Raw genomic sequence first — 24545 nt, 5'->3', positions numbered from 1 at the left:
CGACCTTATTTAGCTTTGCGCGTTCTGCTGCCCGATCCAGGATGGCAGGGGAGTCTACGACCCAACAATAGTCTACGATCCACCTGATGTTCGACAGCAGCAATAAGCGGTTGTTGCTGCAGCTGTGACTTTTTCCCCCCGTCTCAATTCACTGTACTAACAGCACCAGAAGGCTGCAACAACATCTTATTGCTGCAGCCGAACAGGGTTGTCATGGGACTATTAACTAAGCGAAGCTGTGGGACCGTGGAGGGTTTTTTCTCGACGAAAAAAAGAATTATATTAGATAATAGCTGGGTACATCAACATGTTACAAATACTCTGGATTACACAAATATCCAGAAATTGATTTTTATTTAAATTGTACTCACGCTGTGAATAGCTCCAGATCTCAAAACCGCATTGCCATATGGATGACCGCATAGACAAACACTCGGCAAAATGCTTGAGAACAAATGCCCAACGAACGACGGCCAACATTATGTAGGTGGAGTTGAGAAGCTTCTTCTTTCTGCCACCTAAGAATGTGGAAGACTGATTTGAAACTTATTCTCCCTAGTCCTTCATTGTGGCTAGATCTAACCACAATAAAACAAAGAAGAGACCGAAGAAAATTATTCCATGGCGGCGACACCATCTCCGCCTTGATGTCGCCGTTCAGAAATAAAAGTCTCTATGTCGTTATACCGGTGAGGATGCTGACGCCGTAGTTGTCGCCCTCATCTTCAGTAGAGCCGCCATGGAAAAAACGATTTCACCCTGCCCTCTCGCCGTCGCCAGAGAGGAGGAGGAGATAAATCCCCAAGACTTAAAAACTTGGCATAGAGAGACCCTAACCCTAAAAACTCGATCAGTGAAAAAACTTATTAAAAAAGATGGATCCCCCACTCCTTCCGACCTCCGATGATATACCGGAGGGGGGAGGGAGGGGACCAGCGGTGGTGGAGGCGGAGGGTGACGGCGGCGGCGGTGCTCGGAGTCGCTAGACGCGAGGGCACAAGAGGTCGAGAGAGAGACTCCTGTGAAATCGGCGACCAAGAAAACCTTGCTTTGGGTTGGGTCAGCGCTTCTAGATCAAAGCCTGGGACCGTGGAGGTTATAAAATTATTCTGGTTGGGCATCAGTGTCATCCAAACACAAATTTGGATGTAAAATCAGGTGGACATAATTGCAAACTAAAAGAACTAACCCTTTTTTTTTTGTGCAAAAACGACAAGTAAATGACTAGCTACAATCGCATCACCGGATCCGATTTTCCTTATTTGATATATATGTATATGTAACTATGTTTGACTAAATTCACTATAAGAAACGAACAGTAATGCTTAGTTTTGATTATATACATTCTGTATTTATTATATGCTTTTAAAAGAAATAAAAGAAACCGAAGTCTTATTGAAGAGAATCTAGCTCCGTCTCCGCTACCTTTTTGCATAGACCACCCTAGTTTCTACTTTGGAGTGATAAAATCAAATCGGATATGGTTGGCGACAGAAAATCGAAACAAAAATACTCCCTCCATCACTTTTTAAGTGTCGCTTATATTTTTGTGCAGGTCAAACTTTCTTAAGTTTGACTAAATTTATAAAAAATATCGACAATATTTATATCTCTAAATAAATTATTATAAAAATATATTCAATGATTAATCTAATTATACATATTGCACACCATAGGTATATATTTGGACAAAGTTGAGTCCGTTTAACTCTTGGTGTGCGAGAACAAGACTTAAAAAGAGAAGGAGGAAGTACACCAGATTTTGTAGAAATATAATAGGCTTCCACAAGAAATACAACTTTGCTTCGATTCATGAAGCTTTCCAGATCGATATCCAACTTTCAGCTGTCTCTTCATCGATTCCCTATAGCTTTTACGAAGAGCCTCGCTGATCATCCCGGGCACAACGGCGCCGGGGCCAGCAAACTGCAGGAATTGAACAGAAACAGCATCATCAGTAAAACAAACTCTCGAACCAGCAAGAAGTCAAGCGAGAGCTACACAACTGCAAATTAACCAGAGCATTATTGCAATCACCATGTTTTAATTAGTTAGCTTGTGGTGATACTGAGATGATACCTGAGCTCGTATCTTGAGCCCCATAAAGCCATCTGGTGCGGAAGCCTAAACCGAGGGAACGTCCAAGTGGAGGCTCTTGATGGCGTCGAACACCCGTGTCATCAGGAGCTCCTCCCACCGACATTGCACCTCCAGGAGCACGTCCCTGTCCGAGACGGTGACGGTGACGTTGCTGGTGCCGTCCTTGGGGAGGACCCAGTTGGGATGGCCGTGCTCCTTCTCCATGTCACCGCCCACTGGTGCCGTCCTTGGGGAGGACCCAGCTGGGATGGCCGTGCTCCTTCTCCATGTCACCGCCGAACTCTGGGCTCTTCCACTTGGAGCCCGCAGAGAGTTTCTTCCAGACACTCTCATTGCCAATGCCACGGGGCCTTGTTGGCCTTTGTGTTGTTTCGGATGGGCGCGACAGAAGTTCCCATTCCAGCTCTTGTACCCTTCGCTGAAGCTTCTTGAGGTAGGCTATCGTTTCGGCGAGGTTAGGCAATTTTACATTAAAACTAATCCAGAAAAATAATAATAAATTTGTGATGACAAATATGTACACGTGGGTGATTTTACTACTACTCAAATTAGCAGCAAATATGTTGATGAACATTATACTGATCATAGCGGAAAAGATATTGAATTTAACCAATTTGAGAATAGAGATGTACCCTGCGGAGTGACCTATGCCCAAGGCACCGGTGGCTCCAAACTCACTCATGGTGAGTTGCTCGAAGTCGTGGACCACAGTCGTTGCAGGTCCTCGAACGTCCATCGAGAAGTAGACGAAGCTGATCCGAGGAAGAATGGGCACCACCAGGAAGGAGATGAAGGCGTTGCGATGAAGATGAAGATGGCGAGTAGTCGTAGAGACGCTCCCCAAAAACCTGATCGTCCGCACACACCCAAGCATCGCATCGCTCGCTCGCTCGGTTCGGCGGCGACGGCGACGCACGCGCGCGTGGCACGCCTTTGACCTCTTTCAACTTCTCTATAGGTGCACAAGTGTGTAGTCTATTTAAGTTGAGTCAACAATTAGTCAAAATCCCATACGGGACTAAAACTATATTGTACCACATCATTTAATATGGGCCTAGAATTAATTAATTAATTTATTAAATAAAATATGGACCTAAACCCATATAATATTCAATAATCCCCACCAAATTCTAGGGCACATAAGAAATGTTCTCGATTTTCTCTGTCGTTTGATATACCAGTGTTTCGATGGAGACTGTTAAGTTGAACTTTCACCTAGAGCAAAGGTTACGCTTACTCACAACTATACAATAGACTATGCCTTAAATTGATAGTTTTGTGCGAAATAAGTTTCACCTAGACCCTTTACTGATACTAGGTTGCAAAAAACATCCCCTCTGGTTGGAGCATATAAGTCATACTCCTGGCCCATTCATGAGTATCTAGAGATCACCTAAATCTCATAGACTGTGAATAGCAGTCAAACTCATATAGGTGTGTTTCTCAAAAGATGTTATGTAGGACAACATCTTTGCTTCAATAAGCCACTTTGAAATAGATTAAGGTATAAAACCAACATGCCTTACAGAAAATGAAAGAAGTGCATCTGACATGGGTTTAATTAAGGGTCTTTCCTCACAGCTTACTCCTGGCTTGTTTCACCATTCTACTTCACGGGATCTTCGATCACATAGAACAGGTTACCACCATGATAGACTTCATGTGGGTCTCAAGCCCATTTCACTCGATGCACTATCTATCACATTATGTGACAGTCCCTTAGTGAATTGATCTGCTAGATTTTTAGACGTGTGAACATAGTCCAACGCTATCACTCCGGAGTTTCTCAATTTTCTGACAGATTTTAATCTCCGCTTAACGTGCCTTATGGACTTCATGTTGTTCTTAGAACTGTTTACCTTAGTTATCACAGTTTGGTTGTCACAGTTCATAGAAATAGCCGGTATAGGTTTTTCTACAACCGATAAATCCATAAGGAGTTCACGAAGCCACTCGACCTTAGCACCAGCGGTGCCTAATACTATGAGTTCTGCTTTCATAGTTGACTTTGTTAAAACAGTCTGCTTGCAAGACTTCCAGGAAACAGCGCCACCTCCAAGCAATAACACATATCCGCTTGTGGCATAAAGCTTATCAGCATCAGACATTCAATTAGCATCACAGAAACCCTCTAGTACCTTCGGATACCTGGTATAGTGAATGCCATAGCTCATAGTATCTTTTAGATAGCGCAATACTCTCTCAAGAGCACACCAATGATTATCTCCCGGATTTGACACAAACCAACTTAGTTTGCTTACAACAAACGAGATATCAGGCCTCGTGGCGCTAGCCAGATACATAAGCAAACCAATTATTTGGGAGTATCCCAATTGATCCCTTGCTATTCTTCGATTTTTTTTCTTAATAGCACACTAGGGTCATAAGGCGTAGGAGCAGGTTGACAGTCACTAAATCTAAAATGACTCAATACATTTTCCACATAGTAGGATTATGAAAGTGTAACCCCACCGTTGTCTTCTCTTAACAGCTTGACATTAAGAGTAACATCAGCTTCTCCCAAGTCTTTCATCTCAAAATTATTAGACAACAGGTCTTTAACCTCCTTAATCACATTTAGGCCGGTTCCAAAGATCATTATACCATCAACATATAAACATAAGATCACTCCTTCGCCCTCACCATACCGATAGTATACACATGTGTCAGCTTCATTTACAACAAAACCGACATATGTCAAAGTTTTGTCAAACTTCTCATGCCACTGCTTAGGAGCTTGTTTCAGGCCATATAAGGACTTCAATAACTTACACACCATGCCCTCTTGACCATTTGCTACGAATCTATCTGGCTGATCCATATAGATCTCCTCCTCTAACTCTCCATTTAAAAAAGCCGAATTTACATCCATCTGATGAATGATAAGACCATGAGAGGCAGCCAGAGAAAGTAACACTCGAATTGTGGTCAATCGAGCAACAGATGAATAAGTATCGAAGAAATCTTCACCTTCTTTCTAGGTATAACCCTTGGTCACAAGCCTTGCCTTGTATCTCTCAATTGTACTATCAGGCCTAAGCTTTTTCTTGAACATCCATTTGCATCCTATTGGTTTACATCCATAAGGACGTTTAACAATTTTTCTAGTTCCAATAGACATAATTGAATCCATCTCACTCCGTACTGCTTCCTTTCACAAGTCAGCATCAGGAGAGGAATATGCCTCTTCAATGGTTCTTGGTATATCATCCACAAGGTACACAAGGTAGTCATCACCAAAAGACTTTGTAATTTGTTGTCTCTTACTCTTTTGAGTGACTATAATGTCATCCTCCTCAGGATTATGCATATGAGGTTCCTCAGAATGTTCTATTGGAATAAATTGCTCATGGAGAGTTATAGGTTCATGACTAGACGTGCTAGGCGCATTTTTTATGGGAAAATCACTTCAAAAAATATAGCGTCTCTAGACTCCATGATAGTACCAATATGCATGTTAGGTACCCCAGAATTTATAATTAAGAATCTATATCCAACGCTGTGAATAGCATAACCAAGGAAAACGCAATCAACAGTTTTAGGTCCAAGTTTGTGTTTTTTTGTTAATTTGCACATTCACTTTGGCCAAATAACCCCAAGTATGCAAATATGAGAGATTTAATCTTTTCTTTTTCCATTCCTTAAATGGTGTGATTTCTTTATTCTTTGTAGGAACTCTATTCAAGACATGACATGCCATCAAAATAGCCTTACCCCACCATTCCTTAGATAGACCCACTGTCTTCAACATGGCGTTAACCAACCTAGTTAGACTGCGGTTCTTTCTTTCGGCAATCCCATTGGACTATGGTGAATATGGCGGTGTCCTCTCATAAATAATTCCATGTTCTACACAGAAATCAGAAAATTCACTTGAAAAGTATTCTCCACCACGATCAGACCTTAACTGTTTAACTTTTCTCTCAAGTTGATTTTCTACTTTAGCTTTATAGATCTTAAAGTAATGCAACGCTTTATCTTTTGTTTTTAACAGGTACATATAGCAAAATCTAGTACAATCGTCTATAAAAGTCATGAAGTATCTTTTGCCACCTTTAGTCAACTCTCCATTCATCTCACATAGATCGGAATGGACTAGTTCTAATGGCGCCAAGTTTCTCGTCTCCGCAGCCTTGTGAGGCATACATGGTTGCTTGGATTGCACATACACATGACACTTAGAACCTTTGACCAAATTAATTTTTAGGATTAAATTCAGATTTACAAGCCACGATAGACAACCAAAATTAACATGACAAAGACGTGAATGCCAAATATTTGACTCATCAGGGATAATAGCATTGTTCACAATTTTATTACACACATCATCATGCAATCATAAGCGGAACAAGCCTCCGCAATCATGACATTTACCAATAAAAGTTTCATACTTTGACAGTACATATTTATTGGACTCGAAGACAATTTTATAACCATCGCGACAACAATGAGAGCCGCTAACTAGATTCTTTTTGATGGAGGGGACATGCTGCACGTTCTTCAACAACACTGTCTTTCTTGAAGTGAACTTCAGAATGACCGTACCAACACCAAGAACACACGCATGTGACCCATTCCCCATCAGTAAGGCTCCAGTCCCGCCGACCTGATAAGAAGAAAACAAAGAGGCATCATCACACACATGAATATTAGCCCCAGTGTCCATCCACCACTCAGGCTAATGACAAACTGAAAGAACAGTAGGTAAAGAATTACCATACCTAGATGTTCCTCCTTCAGTCTCGCTAACAACTATGTTTGTAGATTTCTTCTCTTGCTTAAATTTATGGTCTGGGCATGAACTTGCCCAATGTTCATCACTCCCGCAAACAAAGCAACTACCATCTTTGTTGTTCTTTGTTTTCTTAAAAGTGGTTGTTTGTTTAGGCTTCGAGTTGTTCTCTTATTTGTTATTCTTCTTCTTATTACGAGATGTATTTGAATTTTTCTTCTGCACCATATTGGCACTAGAAGACTCAACGTCTTTCCCACGTGTGTTTTTTTGCTCTCGTCCTCTCTTCAACATCAAGAGACCCAATAAGTTTAGCCACGTTAAACTCTTGTCTCTTGTGTTTTAGAGAGATAGCAAAATCCCTCCAAGAAGGTGGTAGCTTAGCGATTATACCGTCGGCCACAAACTTGTCGGGCAACACACATGGGAACTGTTCGAGTTCCTTAGCCAGTGCCTGTATCTCATGAGCTTGTTCGACCACAGAATTGTTGTCAACCATCTTGTAGTCAAACAACTGCTCTATGACGTATAGCTCGCTACCGGCGTCAGAAACACCAAACTTAGCATCAAGTGCATCCCATAATTCCTTGCCTGAAGTGTAACGGAGGTAGCTGTCCTCATACTTGCTATGAAGTGCACTAATCACGATGCTTCAAAATAGGTTATCGGCTACCTTGAACTTTTCCTCCTCCTCAGGAGTAAATTGTTCAGGTTTTCCCTATGTGGCGCGATAGCAGTTCATAGCAGTAAGCCACAACACCATCTTAGCACGCCATGTCTTATAATTTGTTCCATCAAAATCATTTGGCTTCAGAGCAGCAGCAAAACCACTAACAGAAAATTGCCTAATATCAGTTTTTTGGATTGTTAGGAATTTGGCAATTTCATGTTAAAATTAATCCAGAAAAATAATAACAAATTTGTGATGACAAATATGTGCACGTGTGTGATTTTACTACTACTCAGATTAGCAACAAATATGTTGATGAACATCATACTGATCATAGCGGAAAAGAGATTGAACTTAACCAATTTAAGAATAGAGATGTACCCTGCGGAGGGACCCATGCTCAAGGCACTAGTGGCTCTAGACCCACTCATGGTGAGTTGCTCGAAATCGCGGACCACAGTCGGTGCAGGAAGATATACGCAGTAACGTCCCTCAAACGTCCACCGGAAAGTAGATGAAGCCGATCCGAGGAAGAATGGGCACCACCAGAAAGGAGATGAAGACGTTCCGATAGAGATGAAGACGACGAGCAGTCACGGAGACGCTCCCCAAAAACTTAATCGCCCACACACACCCGATCAGGTTTCCCGATGCGAATGCCGGTTCTGGAGGCCTGCTCTCTCAAACCTCGGAGCGCGTAGAGGATGGGACGGGGAGTACTCGAATGCAACTCGACCGGAGAAAGGAGTGGCATTGCGCGTGAGGCAACAGGGAGATGTGAGGGAAGGTAATCACCACCGTAATGGATGGTAACGGACCCGTAAGTAACTCTTCCACATTAGCGTCTGTGCCCCTTCCTCTTCCTTAACCAGTCCAAGTGGCAAAACCAACCCACACCTGCACGACACGACACGCATCACTCGGCTCGGCGGTGGCCGCAGCACGCCTTTGGCCTCTTTCAACTTCTCTACAGGTGTAGAGGTGTGTAGCCTATTTAAGTTGAGTCAACAATCAGTCAAAATCTCATACGGAACTAAAACTATATTGTAACGTAGCATTTAATATGGCTCTGGAATTAATTAATTTATTAAATAAAATATGAGCCCAAACCCATATAATATTCAACAAGGATCGATGCATTGTCCACCTGCCAATTTTTTATTTTAAAAAAAGCTTCAAGTTTTGATACAAACGAACAAACGTTCTCAAATCAACACGGAAGGATAAAAAAATTGATGGCAGATATCTTCATTGCCTTGTGAATGGACGGAACCAGCGACTTGAGGACGAGGAACATCTCGTTGAGCTTCTCGCGGCGCTTTCGCTCTGACATGACGTGATTCTTGATGCCACTTATTTCCTGCGCTGTTCCCGTCGTGCCCCCGCCGCCACCACAGTTGGTCCTATTAGCTCTGCTGCCGGCCACCACTTTCTTCAGCAATTCCTGCGGCTCTTCGATGACCGGCACCGCTACCGCTTCATCGGAGCACGACTGCGAGGACCTCGTCCAAGCCATGAAACTGGTCGCGCTAGAGCCGTCAACTAGTGCGCTTCAGGTGTCGGCAGCGTTGTTAGTAGTAGCCCCCGGGGGCGCGGTGGCTGCGGGGACGACGGGACTTCGAAATTAGACCCGTCCACTATGATGAAGCTATCCTCTAGTGGTAGTGGCCGCACGTCCATTTCCTCGCAGAGGCTGTAGAAGTCGTCGATCTCCTTCGTGGTGTGCTCCAGGCTTGCATTGAACAGGCTGACGGGTTCATTTCCGGCGGCAGTCATCGTCTCCATGGCATTGTGACCGAGGTCCTCGAACACAACAATGTCTGCGACCTCGCCGGCTTCGTTTGCCGGCACCTGGCAATATCATTTAGTTTGGTGATACTAATATCATTGTAAAATTTCTCATTTTCAGATAATGTAGTATCTATATTGCCAGTGAACAACTGAACATACCGTATCAGTTGTACCCAGCTCAAGCACGCCACCCATAAAGGGGATGCAGACGATTGACTGCGGAAATTAAATACGATCTAGGGTGCCGTTAGTTGTAGCAGTGAGAAATCTTCAGACTACACAGTCTGAAAGTGCCCTGTGTAATGTTTCCGACGAGACGAAGCATGGAAAGCGCTTACCTGAATGGACGCGCTCTGCTTGACCGTACGTAGGCACCCAAGGCCACACATGCAGGAACCAAACACGTAGTTCACGATGATTCAACAAACAAATATTGCAACCGCGCGACTAGTGAAAAATATGCATGAAAGGCAAAAATATATGGGTGTTGCTAAAATTCATGTGCCTGAATTTTGTCTCCTTTTCATACGACGGTTATTGCATACATTTTAGGTTAAAATTGCAGCTTTAGTTTGTTGTAATTTGAGTATGCATACTTTGTAATTTTTGGATCCGAGAATAAAAAACTCGATACCTGACAAAATCTAATAAATGTTGACACAAAGACAATTAACAATTTATAATCTTTTTCTATAGTTAGACAAGGACAAAAAGTTAATATATTGTAACACAAAGACAATTAACAAGTTATAAAAAAATTACAAGAGAACAAATACGATGTGGTTGTGCCACATGGCCAGCATGTCGTCTGATGTAACTCAAATTCTCAGGCACATGACGTTTAGAAAAGATGAAAATATATAGACGAGACACGGAGAATATAATGCAGATCGAGCGGTCTTTCCCGTCAGAACAACTGAGAAATGCGCATGCATACCTTGGCCAGGAGCGCGCGGGGGAAGGCTTTGCTGCCAGCGAGGTGCGCGTTGCACAGCCAGACATGCATGCTCGTTGCTCTTAAAACTCCTGCCGGGCAACCTTCTGTGGCAGCACAAAAAGCATAGGTCATGCACATCACGAGCATGTCTGGCTCGGCGAGGTGCTCTCAAGGTGCACGTTCTCTCCCTCTCTTGTTAGTCTCGTACACTCATCTAGATCGGGGAACGGCGGGGGAGAGCATTAGAGATGCCAGAGTTGGCCGTGTGGTGCGGCGGAAGCTGCATGTGTGACACGGAGGGGAGGTGGATACGTTGCTGCACAAACATCTCCCGTGCAGTCCGATGGTGGATTTCCTCCACGCGCACGCTGTAGTAAAGTTCAATATATATTCATCGAGATGAGGATGCAGGGCCCGTTCGGCTCGCTGAAACTTTAACTGAAACTGGCTGAAAACACTGTTTCTGGCTGAATTGTTGTGAGAGAAAAATACTGTTTCGGCTGAAAAAACAAGCCGAACAAGCTGGTTTCTGGGTAAGTTGAAAAAACAAGCTGAATTGTGTTGCATTTATTGTTTGTCGAAGAAGACGGGAACCAAAGAAAAAACAGAATGAGCATACATGAGTTGGGTCAATACTGACCATCGGACGGATAAAGAAAGGCATACCCAATAACATGTACTAATAACTAGTACTCTATCTGTTTTAAATTATAAGTTGCTTTGATTTTTTTATAAAGAATTTGCTATATCCATAAATATGTGTTGTCTAGATATATAGAAAAATTCGATGTAGGAAAAGAGTTAAAATGACTTATGATTTAGAACAGACGGAGTAAGTGCTACGTTGTGTGCTTGTCAATGCCGATGTATGTGCTTGTCACATCTCTCTTGATTTAAATGGAGAAATATTCTCATATGTATGTGCTTGTTGATACCGATGTGAATTGTAATAATATACTCAATTTATTTTAAATTATAAGTCGCTTTGATTTTTTTTATATTCATTTTGCTATGTATCTAAATATAATATTATGTCTAGATACGTAGTAAAATGGATAAACAAAAAAAGTTAAAGCGACTTATACTCTGAAACGGAGAGAGCATATTTATTGACAAGGATGCTACGCTGTGTTATATTTGTTGCTCGTTTGAGAAGACGGTAGTCAAGAAAACAGAATGAACATACAGACAAGTACTCCTTCCGTCTCAATTTATCTATCGTTTTCGGTGTTTATGCCACGATTTTAACTTAATTTGTATAAAATATGTGCAACATTTGTGTCTCCAAATAAATTTGTTAAAAAACTAGATTCAAATATCTTTTCAATGATGCTAATTATGTATCATAAATAATAATATTTTTTAATATATATTTTGTTAAAGTTGTTTCTCGGAAAGCGAGAACGATAGATATTCTGGGACGGAGGGAGTAGTACACTAATACTAGTACTAAACGGAGGGAGTAAATGTAACCTACAGAAGAAAAATGACACTTGAACTTCCTCGAAAGTGTTGGGTGATATTACAAACCGATACTTCGGGAGTGTTTGGTTTCTTAGACCGGATTTTAGTTTTTGTCTATCGAATATTTGGACATATGCATAGAGTATTAAATATAGATAAAAAAATAACTAATTACACAGATTACGACTAATTTGCGAGACGAATTTTTTAAGCCTAATTAGTCCATGATTTGACAATGTGGTGCTACAGTAATATATGCTAATGACAGGTTAATTAGGTTTAATAGATTCGTTTCGTAAATTAGTCTCCATCCGTGTAATTAATTTTTTAATTAACTCATGTTTAGTCTTTCTAATTAGCATTCGAACATCAATATGACACGGACTAAACTTTAGTCCCTAAATCCAAACAACCTCTTCTTACTTGGCCATAAGTGACAGGTGCTTATAGTGACGTGGTCCTATTGCCTGTTCCTAAGTGATGAATTAGTCACGCGTGTATTTTTTTAACTTGTCATCGATGACGCACGGGGTGACAAGACGCCGTCACTACTGACACTTCTTTTTCATGAAGTGACTGGCCGGGAAACTGCTTGTTGTACGCCATAAAAGAATTATTAATAATTTTTTTAAATGATGAATCTGTCACGGTCCTGCCCGGGAGGTGTGAAGCTGCTACTGCTGGCATGGGCGGCGGCTAGGGCTGGCGAGGGGTGGCAGCTGGGGCTGGGAGGCGCAGGATGGGGAGGAGACGTAGGGAGAGGACCGAGGCTGAGAAGTAGGAAGGATAGGCGAAGAGCTTTCACTATGTTTTTAATTAGATGAAACGGTTACATCGCACCTATATTTATCGTTCCTAGAAGACTTATACCCAAACCAAACAAGGAGTCCCTATAGATTTGGAACCTCCTTTCCTAATAAACCAATCCTATTTTATTGTATACCCACATGCACTGTTCACGCCAGGCCTGTTGGCCGGTTTTGGGCTCAACAGGGCGCCTTGGCCAACCAGGGCCCTTTTCGGGCTTTGCTGGGCTCAGCCAGAGGCTCGTATTTAGGTCCTCTTTGGCACGACTCAACTAGCGGCTTTTGATGAAGCCGTGCTAAACGGCACTCTGCAAAACGGCTTGCGCCTAGAAGCTGGAGAGAAGCCGTTCGGTGGCTTACACAGGGGAGGGCAAACCAAAAAATGTGGCTTCCCCTGGCTTCTTCCTCACCTGCGCATTGCTTTTTCCATCCTTGTCCCCGGGCCTGCTCTCCTCCCCAGTGCCCGCGCGCCAACGGCCGCCTCCCTGCGCCGCCGGCCTCCTCCTCCCCCGCCGCCAGCCTCCCGCTCCTCCCCGCGCGCCTCCATCTCCTCCACCATGGCCGCCGGTCTCTTGCTCCGCCCCGCCACCGGCCTCCTGCTCCGCCCCGCCGGCCTCCAGCTCCGCCCCACCGCCGGCCTCCAGCTCTGCCCCACCGCCGCCTTCCAGCTCCGCCCCACCGCCGGCATCCTGCTCCGGCCAGCGCGCCCCGCCTCCGCCCCTGGTTCCTCCCCCGCGGCCAGCCTCCTGCTCCGCTGCGCCGCGCCCCGCCAGGAGGGAGAGGCCGATTGGATAAGGAGAGAGGAGGGGAAACAAAAAGAAGGGGAGAAGGAAAGATAAATAAAAAGTGAAAGAAAAAGAAAAGGAAAGTGAAGAGAAAAAAGAAAAAGAAAAGAGAGAAAAAATATAAGGGTATTTTGGACATTTGACATCTTCTTTATATTCTAAAAAGATAGGAGATGCCGTTTTGCCAAACGTTTTCGTACAAAATAAGCCAGTGCTAGAAAAAACTGCTTTTTCATAGGAGCCAGAGCCAGAGCTATTTTTTCATGAGCCAGAGCCGTGTCAAACGGGCCCTTAGGCTTGTGACAGAATCTATGGGCAGGAATAACGTGATGTTCACTCATATAAAAGCGTTTGTGTACTACTAGTATTCATTTGCCCTAACTTTTCCAAAATGTTTTAAATGATCTAGACCAGAGGAGTAGTAGACATGCTGCTTGCACGTTTCCAAGGTCTCAATGTCTCATAGCAGCAGGACGATTGGACGAAGACGCATAGCGCGTGACGGCAGCAAAACAATTGCATTTGAATGCGCTACATGCGGAGAACCATGTGCGAAGGTAAAGCTACGGCTACGAACCACCAGTGTGCAGTATTGAAATAACCGACACGCCCCTGGCTCCTCTCGGAGCAGGGTGTTTGGATCCGCTACTAAAATTTAAAAAATACGTTAAGGAGATATTGTATAGGATATTCGGATACTAATAAAAAATAAATTACATAATCCGCTAGTATTTCACGAGACGAATTTTTTAAGCCTAATTAATTCGTCATTAGCACATGTTTACTATAACAAAACATTGTCAAATCATGGACTAATTAGGCTCAAAAGATTCGTCTCATAAATTAGTCATAAACTATGTAATTAGTTTCATAATTAATCTATATTTAATACTCCGTACATGTATCAAACATCTGATAGGACAACGACTAAAATTTGGAAGGCGCAACCAAACGCCCACTAAATTTCGCAGGGTCCCATTGGTCGCCGTCTCGAACACAGAATCAGACTATCTGAGTGATCGAGGCTTCGGGACTTGGGAGAGCACTGCACAACCTATTAGCTGTCGGGCAATGATTTTTGCATGTCAGAGCCTGCTCCAGGGAGGCAAATAAAATTAGGTTTTGATAAGATGATTTCTGCTTTCAGTTTGAGTGATCCCTCCGTCCAAAAAAACGTAATTGTAGCTATAAATTATTCGTGTACAGATTTAAAGCTAGAATTGCTTTTTTTTTCTGAACCAAGAGAGTACATGTTTCCGTCCGAACTTCTTTTTCTTAACAAAAATTGAAGTGCAGAACCCTGCAAATACACCTGACAAAAATGTGTTGTATAGCACGATTTGGGCCCTTCTATGCAAGAACTACAACTTCGCTTCGATTCATGAAGCTCTCAGCTGTCCCTTCATCTCTTCCCTATAGCTTTACGAAGAGCCTCGCTTATCATCCAGGGCACGACGGCACCGGAGCCTGCAAACTGCATAGAAATTGAACAGAAACAACTGCATCAGTAAACCAAACTTTCCAACCAGCAAGAAGTCAAGGGTGAGCTACATGACTGCTAATTAACCAGAGGAGTATTGCAATTTGCATTTCTTAGTTAGCTGGTGATACCTGAGCTCGTATCTTAAGCCCCATGAAGCCATCTGGTGCCGAAGCCTGAACCGAGAGAACGTCCAAATGGAGGCTCTTGATGGCATCGAACACTCGCGTCATCAGGAGCTCCTCCCACCGGCATTGCACCTCTAGGAGCACGTCCCTGTCCGAGACGGCGACGGTGACGTTGCTGGTGCCGTCCTTGGGGAGGACCCAGGGGTGCTCCTTCTCCACGTCACCGCCGAAATCTGGGCTCTTCCTCTTGGAGCCCGCACAGAGTTTCTTGCTGACACACTCGTTGCCACGGGCTCTTGTTATTGGCCTTGTCGTTTCGGATGGGCGCGATGTAAGTTCCCTACTGGACTCCAGCTCTTGTACCCTTCGCTGAAGCTCCTTGAGGTAGGCTATAGTTTCGGCGAGGATTGATGCTTTGTCCACCTGCCAATTTTTTTTTTAAAAGACGTCTTCAACTTTTGAACTTTTGATAAGCAAACAAACGTTCTCAAATCAACACGGAAGGATAAAAAATTGACGTTGTGTTCTTCAGTACCTTGTGAATGGACGGAACCAATGACTTGAGAATGAGGAACATCTCGTTGAGCTTCTCCCGGCGCTTTCGCTCTGACATGACGTGATTCTTGATGCCACTTTCCTGGGCTGTTCCCTTCGTGCTCGTGCCCACACCACCACCACAGTTGGCCCAAGCACCGCGGCCTGCCACCACTTTCTTCAGCAATTTCTGCGGCTCTTCGATGACCGGCACTGCCGCAGCTTCATCGGAGCACGACTGCGAGGACCTCGTCCACGACATGAAACTGGTCGAGCGAGAGCCATCAGCTAGGTTCCCCTGGGGCGCTGGTTGCGGGGACGAGGGGACTTCGAAATTAGACCCGTCCATGATCCAACCATCCTCTAGTGGCAGTGGCTGCACGTTCATTTCCTCGCAGAGGGTATAGAACTCGTCGATCTCCGCCGAGATGTGCTCCAGGCTTGCGTTTGACAGGCTCTCCGCTTCTCCTAGCTCCTGTCCGTCTCCCCCAGCGACGGCAGTAATCGTCTCCATTTCCATGGCATTGTGATCGAGGTCCTCGAACACAACCATGTCGTCTGCTGCGGCCTCGCCGGTTTCGTTTGCTGACGGGGGGTTGGAGCTCGGCTCTTGCTCTTCGGAGTATGTCGGACATTGCGGCTCCCAGAAAGCTGCGGTTGCTCGGCTGACCAAGTCCGGATCCTCCAACACCTGGCAATATCATTTACAGCAGTTTGGTTAAATACTACCTGATCTCCAGGAGAATTAGGCACAATGAAAAAAAAAATCTAGCTGTTATTTACGCTCCTCTTCCGGTTCTGTTATTTTCAGATAATAATGTATACAATATATATATAAATGGCCAGTGAAGTGAACAACTGAACATACCGTATCAGTTGTACCCAGCTCAAGCACGCCACCCATGAGCGGGATGCAGACGATTGACTGTGGAAATTAAAAACGATCCAGGATTCAGTTACATGTTGCAGTCAGAGATCTGCAGACTACACAGTCCGGAAGTGCCCTGTGTTTGTGTTTCCGACGAGACGAAGCATGAAAATCGCTTACCTGAATGGACGCGCTCTGCTTGAAAGGCCACACACATGCAGGTACCACACACATTGTTCATGATGATTCAACAAAGATCGCAACCGACTAGTGAAAAACATGAATGAAAGGCAGAAATATATATAGACAAGACACGGAGAATGCAGATCGAGCGGTGTTTCCAGTCAGAACTGAGAAACATGCATGCATACCTTTGCCAGGAGCGCGCGGGGGAAGGCTTTGCTGCCAGCGAGGTGCGCGTTGCATAGCCAGACATGCTCGTTGCTCGTAAAACTCCTGCCCGGCAACCTGTGCCAGCACGAAAAAAAAATGTTACCATCTATTTTCAGGGGCATCAGCTATATATATATGCTTGTTGTATCGAGCAGTAATCGATACCCTTGGCCAGGCCGGAAGGCGTAGGTCATGCAGATCACGTAGTACCACTCGGTGTCGCCGAGGTCCTCCGGCGACAGCGAGCCGACCGGCCGCGCCGGCGCCGCTCGACGGTCGCACTCGCCGGACAGGAGGGCCTCGTACACTTCCCGGAGCTGCTCGCTCCTCTGCATCACGAGCTGGTCGGCTGTCAGCTCCACGGAGTAGGAGATCTTCCGCGTCTTCACCTCGCCGTTGTAGAACCCGTCCGTCCACGTCAGCACCCTGCAACCAGATTTTCTCATCCGACTTCTACGACAGTCTCCAACGAGAAACTCGGACGGCCATCCAAACTCAAAATAGGTACCAAGATCTAAAATCAGCCTCCAACAGAGTATCTATACGGAAGACCTATTTTGAGTTGCCTGAAAGACACAACCTAATATATGACATCCTCTCTTCTGAAAATCCATTTACAGAAAGGATTCTCTTTTGTGTCTTGTTGTTGGAAAAAAAATACCGAATAAGTATTAAATTTTTTGCCTATAACACTACCCAAAAGGCGAATGTATCTTGTATTTTAGGTGTTATTGTCGAAAATAGCATAAGCACGTCCTCAATGGTGTCCAGCTCAGCTAGGAGGAGCACCAGGCCAATCAGGAGGAGAGAGACAGAAAATCCACAGCGCTAGCGACGGAGGAATCGCTTAGCTCGCACGTTTCTCGAGAGTTTTCAAGTCTATGATATACCTCACCACTATCTGACTTTTTATTTTTTTAATTGTTCTTAGGCTATATACGTTAACCGGCGATTTACCAAGACCGTTGCGGACGCTCTAAGGGAGAACTTTTTATACAGTATAGAGTAGTATCTATACCTCCTATCTGTATATGTGTGTGTCTTTTCCCAAAAAAAATTATGACCCTAAAATATATCACTTTTTGTACATTTGATTGAAAGTCCAATATTAAAAGGTGGGTGAGATGATAAATCCATATTTGAATTTCTTAATGTTTTTTCTCTGCGTAGATTTTTTTTTTGTTTCCTCTAACATCATTTCTTCTTTGCACCTTTTTTATCTATCGTTCTCGTTTTTCGAGAAGTCAACGTACTCAACATTGACCGAATATATTAATATTTATAGTACATAATTAATATCATTAGATAGGTCGTTGAATTTTATTTTTATAATAAACTTAATTGGAGATAAAAGTATTTTCTACAAACCTAGTGATAGTTGAGAAAGTTTGACCAATAGGTTTCCCATAGAGACAGATGAAAAGGGTAGAAAAGTATAGCATTATATTATTTAGAATAAAATAAATATGTCCTCAGATACATAGTGTCCCCTTTTTATCGGATGAGATAGAAATCTTTATTGCGAGATGTGCATCTGTCAACATGACTTTTTATATTATTTTAATATAAGTATTGAATGCATGATATATGAATTACTCCTTCCGTTATCTAGACATAACTTATATCTAGATACGTAGCAAAAGCTACGAATCTAGAAAAAATAAAACACATTATAGTTTGGAACGGAGGGGTATTAATTATTAGCATATTTTGAAATATAAATATTAGCAGGAATTTCTTTGGAAAACTCAGTGTAGTAGAGTTTCACAAGCTTATATATGGACCTCAACTTTTAGATTTTGTTGTCGTTGAATATTTAGTAGTTTCACCAAAGAAGAACAGAATCAATGGTTCTGTTCGGCTGTTCTATAAGCCGCTTGTACTGATTTGTACGACTAATTTGTTGGGAGAGAAAAATACTATACCATGGTTGATAAGCCGGCTTATAATGGCAGTCGAACAGAGCCATTGTTAGTATTTGCTAAAACGTGTGAAAGAAGAATTTTCTTGAGAGACGGAATAATAAATGGCTTTACTAGTTTCCAGTTGCTCATACGTACACTTCTATTAGCTGTGATCTAAACTTGCATATAGTTTCAGCTAAAAACTGTGGTATTACAAGTGGAAAGATGGGAGTTGTCCAGTTTGGTAATGGTAATAACACTGCATATATAGCTACAAGTGGAAAGACGTCTCAAAAGAAAACTACAAGTAGTGGAAAGATGGGAGTTCCCCAGGTAGAGAAGACACATCACGTGACGACGTGAGTTGAAAATCGATCCAGTACTCTCTTAAATCGAGGAGATTGAAGAGTAGGAGTAACAAAGTTTCATTCAGTAACTAAATTGGATGTAAAACCTGGCGACATCTTTGCAAAAACGATAAGTAAATGACTACAATCGCATCACCGGATCCGACTCTCTTTATTTGATATGTATGTATGCGCTGGGAGCCTGGGATATAAAACTCATGCAAATGATGTGACGACGACTGACGATCATTCATCAAAGTTGCAGAAAACTGCCAACCAAATATCAACTGTATATTATTAAGACTTCAATTTACCCTGGTTGAGTGCTTGAAATGGACCAGAAAAGGGCATAGCTCCAGTTGATGCTCCTCGCGGCTGCAGCGAGCTGGTTCCTCAACTGCCTCTCTGCAGGCTGCAGCAGCTCTTCTTCCCGAACCGGGGAAGCTGAAAGCGCCATGGCGCGCCTTACTATCCCTTCACGCAGAAGCCAGAAACCGATGATATTACTATAAGAGACGGAGAAGAAGATCATTAGAAGAATATAATTCCAGCTCGTGCAATTTGCAAGTAACCATTTTCATTTCGTGTACCTGATACTGTAGTCGGTAGGCTCTAGCTGCACAAAGTGACAAAGAGAGTACAACAACTCGATTCAAGATCAGTATTATATTGCTTATTATTATGTACTGATCATTAGACGATCCCACATGAACGGGCGCCCGGGGGGGGGGGGGGGGGGGGGGGGGGGTGGAGGGATGCTAGAAAGACGTAGAAGGAAGTAGCTAGAGAGAAGCACTGAAACAATGCAAAAACTTTCATGCAAGGGCGGACAAGAATCGGAGGAGGAGCACCCCTCCGCGCTAAGGGGATCGAACGGGCATATATAGGCATCCACGTACACTCTCTATGTTGCCAATGGCGAGTTGGCGACCTCGGTAGCTGGTGAGGACCGGAGGACGAAGACGGAATACTATATGCCTGCTGCAGATGCAGATATGCCACGAACCTTGGGATCCAAGATGGGTTTGAGGACGGAGCTCCATGACGCGAGAAGTATAGCTCCGGCCTGTAGCAGCGCATTTATTAAGGAGTGCAACTTCTTGTATTGAATACAGTACGTATGATGATGAAACGGGAGGAGTTGGAGTTCCGTTAAGCATGAAAGACGAGGGATACACAGACGTATAGTATACGTGTGTGTAGTTCTAGCATGCTAGAACCTGGAAGCGGCGAAAGCGTCTTTTGAGACTTCCCGTACACTCATGTGTAGTCATGTCCGCGTCACACTCACACGGTTTGGTAGATCTCTCTTTCAGGCCATAGTTCGCCACGCGCCCCTGTGGTGAGCCGAGGTTGCAGCGACGGAATTGGCCGAGGTTAGAAAAGTGGTGGTGAGCCTAAAGCTTTTAATGAACCAAAACACATGCGTCAGAACCGTGGCTGCCTTATCTTAGTTGTGGCACACAACAGCGGCCAACCAAATACCCCCTAAGTTTTTTGAACAATGGACCCTGCATGTGCGAGAGGTAATTTAATTATCTTCGAGGGTAACTCTCTACACCTAAAAAACCCTCTTAAGTAATCATCTATCCGGTGATACCAAATCACGATTTCCCTATTTGTGGATCTTAATGGTGCATTGAATATGGGCCACTCAAAGAAAACACGTGTGAAATTAATTATAATTAATTACATCCCCTAAAAAAATTATAATTAATTACAAGGTTGCTTTAAGATTTGTGCAAAATACTCTGGGTTCTAGCGAGGAGCTCGCCGACGTCGGGGAAGAGAACCTCGCCGGCGTTAGGGTTCGGGTAGGTTAGGGAATCTGTTCCTAGCAGGCTTAGAAGGAGGATTTGGGGGGGCCAACCACTACGTAAAAAACGGTTTGTAACAACGGGACAAATTTTTTATAGGGGCGGTTGGTGATGGAGCCACCCCTACAGTGACGTGCTCGGGACCCACGAGACCAGTCGCCCCCAGTGTTTCTATTTGTAAGAACTGCCTCTAACCATTGCTGTTGTAAAATTGATCTGAGGCACCGACTATGTTTGCTTGCTTGCCTGCTTGTTGCTTCATTCATACACACTGCAATCCAAAGCAGCTAGCTTCTATGGCTTCTGAACATGAGTACTAGTAGTGTCAAATTTTAACTTTGATGATCTTTGTGAGACTTCATTTACTCTAAAGCAACCCCGGACTGCAGTTTCTTGGTATATGACTAATTCTTTAGTTTAGTAGGCAGTAGCCTCATGTGTCTTTTTTTCTATACTTGGCAGTATACATGATATTATTTGCTTATAGTATAAATTTTTCTACACATGGAAGTATACATGATATTTTTCTATACATGATATTTTTCTATACTTGGCAGTATACATGGCATATATTCACATAACTTTGGTTACCCATATTTTTTTTTTGTTGGATATATAAAATCAATAATTTTTCTATACTTAGCAGTATACATGATATTTTTCTATACTTGGCAGTATACATGGCATATATTCACATAACTTTGGTTACACATATTATTTCTATACTTGGCAGTATACCATTGTTTAGTAGATTGTTTAATATACATATATATTTCAACTGTCTGTGCTAATCTTGTGTTTAGTAGATGTTAGTTGTCTTTTGCTAAACACTAACCCCTCTTATACCATGTCATTTACAGCTGAAATAGATGTTAGTTGTCTTTTGCTAAACACTGACTCCTCTTATACCATGTCATTTGCTTGCTTGCCTGCTTGTTGCTTCACCTGCAAGCACCGACTGTGTTTGCTTGCTCGCTTGCCTGCTTGTTGCTTCATTCATAAACACTGCAATTCATAGCAGCTAGCTTCTGCGGCTTCTGAACATGAGTACTAGTAGTGTCAAATTTTAACTTTGATGATCTTTGTGAGACGTCATTTGCTCTAAAGCAACCCCGGGCTGCAGTTTCTTGGTATATGACTGATTCTTTAGTTTAGTAGGCAGTAGCTTCATGTGTCTATTTTTCTATACTTGGCAATATACATGATATTATTTGCTTACAGTACAAATTTTTCTATACTTGGCAGTATACATGGCATATATTCGCATAACTTTGGTTACCCATATTATTTTTTTTTGTTGGATATATAGAATCAATATTTTTCTATACTTGAAAGTATACATGATATTTTTCTATACTTGGTAGTATACATGACATATATTCACATAACTTTGGTTACCCATATTATTTCTATACTTGACAGTATACCATTGTTTAGTAGATTGTTTAATATACATATATATTTTAGTTGTCTGTGTTAATCTTGTGTTTAGTAGATGTTAGCTGTCTTTTGCTAAACACTGACCCCTCTTATACCATGTCATTTGCAGCTAAAATAGATGTTAGCTGTCTTTTGCCATCAGCTGCTGCTCTATGTTTGCTAAGCAGCTGTTGCTTTTTTTTTGTCAAATCTCCCCTCTCCTCTCCTCTCCTTTGTTTTGCCGATGATGAAATTATCTAAGTCCATATATTATATGAAATATGAGCTAATGATCAAGAACTTGTGAGGAACTTGGCATCATTAGCAGCCGCCCCTACATTACCTTCTCCTCTCTTCTCTGTTATGATGCCTTGATGCTCCAAGTTCATGATCAAATGACGATTGACATGTTTCTAAGGCCTCTACTACCACTACTACTCGTTTTCTTAATATATTATTATTTTATAGGACTACTTTGGTTTATAGACCTTTTTAATTTCTTATATCTTCTCGCGTACCTAAAGCACACTTTCTTGCATCTACTTCTACTCTTCTTCATGAGCTGCCAATGCTGATGCTGCTTTGTAGACCCTTCTCTCCTAGTCCTACTACTTCTACTATTCTCCTCTCATGTCCTCTACTTCTACTTCGTATACTCCTATCCTCTCATGTTCCTCTACTATAACTGTTTTCCTTGACATAAATTTAGGAGAAGATATGGCCGAACTCCCTTCGTCGGATCTGCCAAATAATTATGTGTATGATCTAGGCTTTCAACTAGCATTGGGGAGGGCAAACCACCCATATCTAAGCATAGCAAGTAACATGTTTAAAGACACCTCTATAGATATTTTATTCTAATATATTGAAAGGACCTAGGATGCCGCCTAGAGGGGGGGTGAATAGGCATTTCTAAAAATTAACACCTTTAAATACGGAAACAATTAGAAAATGGAGTTTCCAAAATGAAAACTCCAAATTAAGAGTAATACCACCCCTCATAAGTTAGCCACAGAGTAAACAAGATATAAAGAATATATCTAGAAGCTACATTTCTGCAACATAAAGTTAGAATAGAGATCAAATAATATTCGGCCCTAACCTCTAATACCGGACGTGTCCGGTATACACGATTTCTGCAGATCAGCCCCAAACTTGCTCCTTTTGATTTCTATCTTCAAACCAAACTGCAGGCACCTACATAAAAGACAATATACACAGAGAACCTGCACAAGAGCTGGAGCAACACAAATATCAAATGAAATGTGAATTAAGACATGATATTTGTTTTACCAAAGTTCGGACTCGTTCGAGTCCTACTCTCCGTTGAAGGGGTTGCGGGCGACCCAACGAAGGTCAGTCCTAGAGGGTACCACGAAGGTCACTCTAGCCGGAGTCTTTTTCAACTCCTTTTCCTCTTTTTACTAGTTGATTCCGAGGCAGTGGAATCGACCGTTACAAACTTTCCGAGATACACCACAATCTCTCAGGTGCTCTTTGGCGACGCCTAACCATCTAGGACAGAAGAGTCCAAGAGTAACAAATACGAATCATGAGATTGACAATATGCACAAGTGCTCAAGTGGTTAGATTGCTCTCTTTTTGAATTTCTCTCAACCCACTAATTGATTTGGCAATTTGGATCACACACTCACTAAGTGAGGGTTTATGAGAGTTGGCAAGGCTCAAAAAAGTGTATGTGTATCAGCAGAATCAGCAGCCTCCAAATGTGGAGGCTTGGGGGTATTTATAGCCCCCTTAAAAAAACTAGCCGTTTTATAGCCGTTGCCATACCAGACATACCCGTCGACATAGAATTTTTGTCCCATGTCGAGGACACACGCAGCAAGCCGGAAGGGTCTGCTCGATGGAGCTGTAGATTCGCCTAGCTTCAGCGTAGGGATGGTCGATCCTACGCACTCCTCCTGAGATGTGCCAGTCAATTTGACTCTGTAATTGACAAGGAGAGAAAGCTTATTAGTAATTAAGGGCGGAACTTGCCGGTGTTGCCAGACAGTCCCGAATGTGCGGCTCTGAGAGCCGATATGAAAGGAGATCGACTAAACAGTCGATTCCAGCATATTCATGAGAATAAATCGGTTAAAGCTCATTGGGTTGTATAAAGAGAATCGATTATCATTCGAGATAAATGTCATTATTTGAGCAAAATTAATCAATGGCAATAAGATGTCAACAATGATTGGTTTATACTGAGCCAATGATTACAAATAATCGAACCCCTTTTATATAAAGAAACAATTCAACATCATTTAACCGTTTAATAAAGATAAATCTAATAAACATATTAGATCTCATCTATCGCTATGACCAGTGGGGTATGAGGCAGAATCATGCAGGTCGTAGAAATAA

General features: G+C 42.8%; 1 protein-coding gene and 1 pseudogene across 3 annotated transcripts; both read right to left on the bottom strand.

Moving 5' to 3' along the window:
• Nucleotides 1–1731: 1731 nt before the first annotated feature.
• LOC136492181 (anthocyanin regulatory R-S protein-like) lies at nucleotides 1732–10377 on the bottom strand (annotated as a pseudogene).
• A 4161-nt stretch (nucleotides 10378–14538) lies between these two features.
• LOC136491185 (anthocyanin regulatory R-S protein-like) lies at nucleotides 14539–19683 on the bottom strand. Of its 3 annotated transcripts, none has more exons than XM_066487420.1 (9): nucleotides 19530–19683; nucleotides 19254–19445; nucleotides 16854–17114; nucleotides 16667–16763; nucleotides 16476–16493; nucleotides 16296–16352; nucleotides 15429–16118; nucleotides 14897–15316; nucleotides 14539–14759 (listed from the first exon to the last, which is right to left on the bottom strand). In XM_066487420.1, the coding sequence occupies exons 2-9, from the start codon at nucleotides 19394–19396 to the stop codon at nucleotides 14688–14690; spliced, it is 1758 nt and encodes a 585-aa protein (XP_066343517.1). In that variant the 5' UTR covers nucleotides 19397–19445; nucleotides 19530–19683; the 3' UTR covers nucleotides 14539–14687. The 3 variants fall into 3 exon arrangements, with proteins under 3 accessions (XP_066343517.1, XP_066343519.1, XP_066343518.1); XM_066487422.1 differs by having other exon boundaries at nucleotides 16476–16490; XM_066487421.1 differs by having other exon boundaries at nucleotides 19254–19413; nucleotides 19530–19679.
• Nucleotides 19684–24545: the final 4862 nt, after the last annotated feature.

This window comes from Miscanthus floridulus, chromosome 11 (genome assembly GCF_019320115.1).
Source record: "Miscanthus floridulus cultivar M001 chromosome 11, ASM1932011v1, whole genome shotgun sequence".
NCBI classification, from domain to species: domain Eukaryota; kingdom Viridiplantae; phylum Streptophyta; class Magnoliopsida; order Poales; family Poaceae; genus Miscanthus; species Miscanthus floridulus.
The sequence above is the reverse complement of the archived record's forward strand: the minus strand, read 5'-3'. Positions and strand labels throughout refer to the sequence as shown.

Coding starts and splice junctions, on each gene's coding strand:
- LOC136491185 (XM_066487420.1), bottom strand. CDS start 19,396: ATGGCGCTTTCAGCTTCCCCGGTTCGGGAAGAAGAGCTGCTGCAGCCT. Junction 15,317..15,428: donor TGGTTCCGTCCATTCACAAG/GTACTGAAGAAC, acceptor AAAAATTGGCAG/GTGGACAAAGCATCAATCCT. Junction 14,760..14,896: donor GGCTTAAGATACGAGCTCAG/GTATCACCAGCT, acceptor ATTTCTATGCAG/TTTGCAGGCTCCGGTGCCGT.